The sequence below is a fragment of the Ornithorhynchus anatinus genome, chromosome X1 (genome assembly GCF_004115215.2).
Source record: "Ornithorhynchus anatinus isolate Pmale09 chromosome X1, mOrnAna1.pri.v4, whole genome shotgun sequence".
In the NCBI taxonomy this organism is placed as follows: Eukaryota; Metazoa; Chordata; class Mammalia; order Monotremata; family Ornithorhynchidae; genus Ornithorhynchus; species Ornithorhynchus anatinus.
This window is the reverse complement of record NC_041749.1, coordinates 105048518-105056712: the sequence shown is the minus strand read 5'-3', so window position 1 is coordinate 105056712 and position 8195 is coordinate 105048518. Positions and strand designations below refer to the sequence as shown.

The 8195-nt window shown below is 60.0% G+C and overlaps 1 protein-coding gene across 1 annotated transcript; it reads left to right on the top strand.

The window, feature by feature from the left end:
- Positions 1-2369: 2369 nt before the first annotated feature.
- On the top strand, positions 2370-7950 carry LOC100082533 (zinc finger protein 414). The gene is made up of 9 exons (XM_039910274.1): positions 2370-2762; positions 3984-4128; positions 4582-4692; positions 4918-5025; positions 5347-5452; positions 5731-6149; positions 6494-6544; positions 7145-7303; positions 7653-7950. The coding sequence occupies exons 1-9, from the start codon at positions 2370-2372 to the stop codon at positions 7727-7729; spliced, it is 1569 nt and encodes a 522-aa protein (XP_039766208.1). The 3' UTR covers positions 7730-7950.
- The last annotated feature ends 245 nt before the right edge of the window (positions 7951-8195 follow it).

Sequence of the window (8195 nt, the reverse complement as noted above, 5' to 3'; positions counted from 1 at the left end):
GGCCAGTCAGTAGGCAACTCGTCCCTCCCCCCTTGGAAAGCAAGGCCTTGGGCTGGGCACTCTACACCAAAAAGGTTGTCCCTGTCCTCCAAACACTTCTTCACACGTTCCCCTTGGGAGCTAGAGGGACCTCCCACAGCATCCACCCTCCCGTTGGAGCTTCTCCTCCCCTTGCTCGTCCTCCTCCCTCCATAGACAGGTCTGGTGTTTTTCTGTGAGGAATGGTAGAAACCTGTGGTGCTGGGTCTGAGCCCATGGAGCCAGGAGAGATCATAGGGAGCGGTGGTGTATGCCTAGTGTGTGCCCGAGGAGATTTCCCGAGGGCTTCCCCGAGAAGCAGCGGGATCTAGTGGACAGAGCTGGGGCTTGGGAGTCAGAAGGATCTGCCACTTGTCTGCTGTGTGACCTTGGGCAAGTCATTTTACTTCTCTGTGCTTCAGTAACCTCAACTGTAAAATGTGGAACAGGGACTATGTCCAACCCGACAATCTTATATCTACCCCGGCACTCAGTACAGTGCCTGGCACATAATACATGCTTAACAAATACCATTTTAAAAAACCCACAATCAATAATCAAAGTGCCTACTGTTTACAGAGACACTACATTAAGCACTAAGGAAAGTTTCCCTAGAATCAGAATCAATCAGTGATATTTACTGAGTGCTAAATGTGTGCAGAGCTCTATGCTAAGTGCTTGGGAAACTACAACAGAGCTGGTAGGCACACAATCCCTGCCCACAAGGAGATTTCAAAGAGTTCACAATTTACTGCGGGAGAAATATGTTAAAATAAATTACAGATAGGCGGAAGAAGGCATAGGGAATATGAACATGAGTTACTGCTTAAGTAATGAGGTGTGTAAAATATGTCTATAAGTGCTATGGAAGGGTGAGAAAGTACCTCAGATGCTTAAATGGTACAGAAGTGCTGAAGTGGCAGTTGGGTGGTATAAATTGCAGAGGGGATAGAAATTGATGGAGAAAGGCCTCCTGGAGAACTGGTGATCTCGGAAGGGCTTTGAAGATAGGGAGAGCTGTGGTCAGGCGGCATTTGAATGGGGAAGGAGTTTCAGGTGGGGGAGGGGGGTGCCGGGGATAGGGAGGGTGGGGGAGGAAGGCATGAACAAGTCACACAGCTACCCCCCAGCTAATTAAGCCCACTAGAAGGAGAGGGCCCCTTTCTTAGCCAGCCAGCCAGCCTGGGCTCTGATCCTTTACGATTTGTCCCAGCCACAGAGATGGGCTCGGGGTAAAGTTGATTCCGGGGCTCTTCCAAACTGGGCCGCCTCTAGTCCTAGACGTAGTCCCTCCCTCTCATACCCTATTTAGAAAGTGGTACTCCTCCAGACCTGGCCCCTTGGGGGGGGGGGGGGGGGTGTTTAATGATAATAATAGTTATGGTATCTATTTAGTGCTTACCACGTGCCAGGCACTGTTCTAAGCACTGGGACAGATACAAGCAAATCCGGTTGGACACGGCCCCTTGTCCCATATGGGGCTCACTGTCTTAATCCCCTTTCTACGGATGAAGTAACTGAGGCACAGAGAGGCGAGGTGAGTTGCCAAAGGTCACAGAGCAGACAAGTGGCGGAGCCGGGATCAGAACCCGTGACCTTCCGACTCCCAGGCCCGTGCTCTGCCCACTACGCCACGCCGCTTCTCTGACGATGTGCCGGTACTCTTGATTCCGACGGCCCCGGCCCCTTCGGCCCTGCCCAGGTCAGAGCGAGGTGGAGATCCCCAAACCCTAGGACGTGAGAAACCAGCCCCGAACCGTCGGCCTCCACCTCTCGCGTGAGGGCTGCGGGGTCGGAACCGGCTGAGGGAGTCTCGTTTGGGTCTAAAATTTGCATATTCGTTCATAATAAGAATAATGATAGTATTTGTTAAGCTGTTAGAGCGTGTGGGGCACGGTACTAAGCGCGGGGGTGGACACAAATAGATGGGGGAGGGTTCCCGGTCTCGATCCCCATTTTCCAGGTGGGATCGCTGAGGCCCAGAGAAGGGAAGTGACTTGTCCAAGGTGACAGAGCAAACAAGTGGCAGAGCGCCTGTGCTCTATCGTGCTTTTTCTCCTAACACCCCTTCCCCGACTCCGGCCTCTTCTTCCCATCCGGTCCTCCCAGGTCCGGCGCACAGACAATAGCATCGCTCCGGAGCCACTCGGCTTCTTCCCCCATCGTTGTCCGTCCCGCCCTCAAAGTCGCCCCTCCTCCTCGTCCTCCATCCTCCTTGTCCTCCGCCCCTTTCCTCGTGTCCTCGCGAGAGGCGAGCCGTTGAAGATGGCGCCGACGTGAGCGCGTCCCCGCGCTGCCGGGGAAGCCGGATTCGAACAAAGGCCCCGGGCGGGGGCGAGGGGCGCTCGGGGATGGTGAGGAAAGAATTTGGGGGCCGATGCCGCCCGCGCCGGGGGGAGCCGGGACCCCCCGAGGAGCCTGTCCGGGCCAGGGTGGGGGCGCGGGGAGCCGGGGCGGGGCTTCGGGGCCGGGCCGGGAGCTGGACCACCGGGACGGGCTGGGGGTCGGGGCGGGACTCGGGCCCGCCTCCCCCCGCTGGGGGCCCCGGGACCTCGTCTCCCCGCCGCAGGGCCCCCGCGGCCCCGACCCGCTACCTGGCTCCTTCTGGTTGGCCCCTCTGGGGCCCTCCCCTAGCTGCTCTTTGCCGGTTGGGCCCGGGGACCCCGGCGCCCCACCTCGCCCCGCCTCTTCCGCAGCCGTTTTCGGGGCCGAGCCTCCACCGCCTTCCCAACCCGAGGGCCGAGGTACACGGAGGCCAGAGATACGTCACCCCGCCCCGGCCTTCCCCGAAGCTGCGTTCCCCGGGACTCCCTTTGCCCCCTTCCCTCCCCAGCCGCGCCCCCCGCCCCCGGCTTGGCCCTCCCGGTCCGAGAAAGACCGGCTGGCGCTTCACCCCCTTCCTCCCTTTCTCCCACCCAGCCCTTAGGCTGGGATCTCAAGACCCAGGCTCATCCCTGGGCCTGGAAGGTTGCTGGAACCCAGCGATGCGGACAGCGGGAGGTTCCCGGTCTTGCTGGACTTGGACCCCGGCCCAGGGATTAGCGGGGCTCCGTGAGGTGACCCGGAGACGGGAGGGCCCCCGGCAGGGCCGACTCTGCCCAGCTCCTTCCCCTTGGGTTCTGCACCGTCCGTTACAGAAAGACAGTGGGGTCGAGACCGCCCCCGAAAATCCCCTGACTGGAGCTCAAACCTGGGGGAGAACCTTAGTGCTGATTAGTATTTATAATAATAGAGGCATTAAGCGCACATTATGTGCCAAGCACTGTACTTAGCACTGGGATAGATACAAGGTAATCAAGCCCCATGTGGGACTTGGGCCACCAACCTAAGGAAGAGGGAGAACAGCTATTGAATCCCCATTTGGCAGATGAGGGAACCGAAGCACCGAGAAGTTGTCGGTCGTATTTATCGAGTGCTTACTGTGTGCGGAGCATTGTACTGAGCACTTGGTAGAGTACAGTAAAACAATAAATGGACACGTACCCTGCCCACAACAAGTTTACGGTCTAGAGTGACTTGCCCAAGGTCACACAGCAGACGAGTTGGGGAGCTGGGATTAGAACCCAGGCCCTCCGGCTCCCAGGCCCGTTCTCTTTTCTCAGACCATGCTGTTTGGCCTACAATAGGGAAACAAGCTAGTAGGTGGCAGGAGGGAGAGGGAGCAGAAAAAACAGGCCACAACCCAAAATCCATCTGCCTGAGGCTAGGGAAGAGTTGGGGTAGAGCGTGTTTGGAGGGCTGCCCACCCAGGGTTTCTTGGTGGTGATGGATGAAGGTCAGAGGGCTAGGCTGGAGCTCCAGAATCCTTGATTCCCTGCTTTGGGGGGGGGGGGGGCGGGAGGGGGACGGACACATTCAAGTCCCTTAGGATGCAAGAGACTCCTTGATGCCATAGGTCCAGCAGCAGGAGGGCAGTGGAATCCCTAGATCCTGTCCTGGGTTGACCTTTTCCGTGGCCCTTTCAGGATCAGGAAGAAAAACCATCTCCAGGGTCAGGGGGCCAGGCTGGCCCTGCCCCAGTCCCTTTCCCTGACCTCTATACCAGCTCCAGCAGGAACCAAGGACCCAAGCTGGAGAAGGACCAGCTGGCACCCACCTTCCCTCTGGGTGGTGAGTAAGGGGTAGTGGGGAAAGGAGGAGGGAAGCCAAAGGGGCAAGAGGCAACACCTGGGATCTTTTCTGCTCACCTACTTCCCTCCTTAGAGAATAGGGGAAGAGTCCCCGGGTTTAAGCAGGGAACGTGTCTACCGATTCTGTCTTGGTCTCTCCCAAGCCCTTAATATACAATGTTTCGTACACAGTAAGCAATCAATCGTATTTATTGAGTGCTGACTGTGTGCAGAGTATTGTACAAGCGCTTGGGAGAGTACAGCGCAACAGAGTTGGTAGACACGTTCCCTGCCCACAACGAGCTTACAGTCTAGAGGGGAACAGGTGTTAATATAAATAATGGATACGTGCATAAGTGCCGTGGGGCGAGCGCTCAATCAATACCGTTCACTGATTGAGGACAAGTGGGCCCTGATTTCAGAGCCCCTCAGTGACCCACTCCCCTTCACCCAGATTGCAGTTCTCCTTGCCTGTCCAGCGGCGGCAGAACCAATGTAGTGCCCAGCACAAGCAGCAGCCGCCACACTCAGGACCTTCGCCTTCAGAAACGTAGGCCTCTCCCAGGTGAGTGCCCAAGACAGACCCCATTCCCAGTTCCAAGCAGATCCTTCCCAGGCCACCTGCAGCCTGGTGGCTTCACGATCTGGGAGGGCGGGGCGGGAGGGGCTCTTGGGTCACTCCCAGCCCTAGAAGACTTCGGCGGGGCCAGCGGCTGGGAAGAGATGGGGGAATGGGAACTGGACACTGAGGTGGTGGTGGGTGGGGGGTGCGTGTTGCTTTGTGTTCTAGGAAAACAGTACCCGTGTTCCAGTTATGGCTGCAAGCTGATCTGTTCCAGTTCCCAGGAGTTGGCTCACCACCTGAGAAGCCATTACCAGCCCACCCAATCCATGGGGGGTAAGAACAGCCTCTTTGGGACTGGGGCCGGCATGAGAACGTTTCAGCTCCACACATGGGGTCTCCACAGAGCTGGTGTGGGGGGTGCATTCCAGGATCACTTCCCCATCTTCCTCACCTGCCTCCTCCAAGTTCAGGTTCAGAGCCAAACGTGCTTGGCTGAGGTCTTGCCTGCTTGCATGGGTGGTTCGAATCCTGTCCCAGAGCCTGGGAGTTGATGCCTCAGTTTGTCAGCCCCTGGCCTGCCCCGCCCTCAGTCTGCTCCTCCCCGACCCAATTTGGCTTTCTCTCACCCCTTCCCCCCGACCCCCCTCCACCCAGGAAAACTCTTCCACTGCTCAACTCTGGGCTGTGCAGACACCTTCCCCAGCATGCAGGAACTGGTGACCCACATGAAGGTGCACTACAAACCCAACCGCTACTTCAAGTAAGTCCTCTGGGGCCCTGGCCCAGGCTGCTCATGACGAGCCAGGAAACTCAGACTGGTCTGGCCTCTCCCTAGGACTCCACTTCCTTCTGTGTTCAGGGACTGGGAGGAGGAAGTAGGATCAGCCCTAGCCTTAAACCATTGGGGCGAGACGGGTCAGACTGAATGGGCCCTCTCCCGACTCCACCCTGCCACTCTCCCCTTCCTCCCTCCCTCCCTCTCTCCCTCCTTCCTTCCCTCCTCCCTTCCTCCCCTCCTCCCTTCCTCCTTCCCTCCAGGTGTGAGAACTGCCTGCTGCGCTTCCGGACGCATCGCTCCCTCTTCAAGCATCTGCACGTCTGCTCCGACCCTTCCCGTAGCCCTACTGCGGGCCCCCCTCCTCCTGCCCTGGAGAAGGAGCCCCCTGAGCCAGAACCCTCTGCGGGTCCCAGCCCAGAGGCTGCCCCATTGCTCTCCCCACTGCCCCTGGGTCCATCTCACACTCAAACCTTTCCCCTGCTGGAGCCTTCACTCTTTGATCCAGCCTCCCTGCCACGCTTCCCTGCTCAGGCCTCCTCGCCCATGCCGGGAGCCTTCCTGCCCTACCTGCCCCCTTCGCCCTACAGCCTGCCCCCCGGCTCCGGGCAGCAGCGCCTCCGCCCTTTCCTGCCGGCCCAGGCTCTCCCCATCTCCAATGCCATCTGGAAAAAGAATCAAGGTGAGGAACGGCGGGAGGGGCTCGGCCCTGTCTGGGGGAGGGCCGGTCCGAGAAGTGACCTGCCGGCCACGCTCAAGTACACACCGTCTCCCCCCGGGCCCCTTCCCCAGCCCATCACCCTTTCTGCTCGGGCTATAGGCCGGGGACCCCCCCAGGCCCATTTCCAGAGCCTTCCTTTTTGTCCCTGCCAAGACCCGGATGGAGCTAGGAGGAGAAGCCAGGGTCTCTGGGGGCAGGAGTCAAGCTCCAGGGTGCCCACAGCAGCCCTCTGCCTGAGCCAGGGCAGTGCACCCCCTCGCCTCCCCCGCCTTACCTTGAAGGCCTAATGCCCTTTCTTTCTGCAGGTGTGAGTGGCAGCCCACGCCGGCCCCCTGGGGGCTCCGAGGTGCTTGCAGGTTAGTGGCACCAGACCACTCCCCAGGCGTGGCTCCTGCACGCGCCCGTGGCCCTCCCTCCCACCCACCCCTCCAGCCTCAGAGCAGCGCTCCCCACCATCTTGCCAGCCTTGGGTCCCAGCTCCCTACCCCTGCCCCACCCTGCTAGTCTTCCTGAAGCCGCAGAGCTGCCGCCGCCGCTACCCCTGCTACTTCTGCTCCTGCTCCCGGGAAACCGGAGCTCAGCGGGGCTTGGCCTGACGAGGTCCGACCCACCTCAGTCCTCCCTTAGCCCCGTTTTTCAGTGTGGGCCAGGATAGGCCGGGCCTGGCCGGTCCTAAGGTAAGCTGCCTGAGGTCGGGGGCCGGAGCAGCAACCGCTGGGCCTGGTGGGCTCGGGCACCGAGGTTGACTTGCCCACCCATCCCCTCTCCTGCAGCCAGTGGGCCCCAACTTCCTCCCCATTCTCTCCGCTGGTACCCGGGCTCTGCAGGGAGGAGGATCCCAGACAGCCTGTGAGCGGGGAGAAGGCAGGCACCAACGGGAGTACTTCTGTGGGCGGCTGAGATGGATGGGGCAGGCCCTGTCCTCCCCCCACCCGGCTTATCCCTTACCCCTGCAGGTCACTCAGCCAACAGCCGGATTGTGTGGGAGCACACGCGGGGCCGCTACACCTGCATGCAGTGTCCCTTCTCCACAGCCTCTCGTCCCGCCATGACCCTGCACCTCGAGGACCACCGCAAGACCCCACCCCCACCCGCCCGGCTAGACGCACACATGGGTATGGCCTGGTTGGCAGGGATGAGAGGGCAGGAAGAGCCTTGTTGCTAGAATAGTGGCCGCCGGTGTTCCGACCGCTCGTGCCTACCCCCGGGGCAGAGGCAGCCCCACTGGGTTGCTCGTGTACTTGCTGCGTCCTCTGCCACCCTTATCCTTGGGCTTCCACAGCACCAAGCTGGGCAGAGTTCCTGGGAGGCCTTATGGCTTCTCAGGCTGCAAGCAGTCCGTGCCCTCTCAGGGCCCACAGCCGTGCCCTTCCAGCCCCCCCAGCACAGGGCTGATTCAATCCTTCTCTCTCTCTCCCTCTCTCTCTTTCTCTCCCCATCCCCCCCTCCATCCTCCCCCCTCAGACTTTGGCGTGGGTCTGGCCGCCTTCCCTTCCAAGCTGCCTGCAGAGATGGAGAGCTCCCTTTACTCCCAGCTCTGATGTCCGCCCCCTGGCTGGCCTCCCACAACTGCCCCACTTCTCGCTCCTCCCAGCCCTGGCCCTCAGAGCCCCTTGCCCTCCGGAGTGGGGAGATGGGAAAACCTGGGGGGTTATTTTTATAATTTAAAGTTGCTTGGCAATGTTTGTCTATCTTTGTGGCCCAGCTCCATCTGGGAGCGAAGGGGTGGGGAGGGGAGAAATAAAATAGGAATTGCACAGGAGCCGGCTGGCTGGCTGGGCAGCTCGATCTGGGGGACTCTGGGTAGAGGCTGCAGGGAATTGGAAGCATGTGGGGGAGATGGGGCTATTTCTGGGCGGGCGAGGAACCTAGCCAAGAGAGACCCTGATCACTGGGTCCAGCCTAGCAGGAGGAGGGCACCTGCGCAAGTCTGTTGGGGTGGGAAACAGCCTATGAACTGGATGCAGTGTGGCTGCTGCAGTCGAGGTATTGATTACTCCTCCCCGC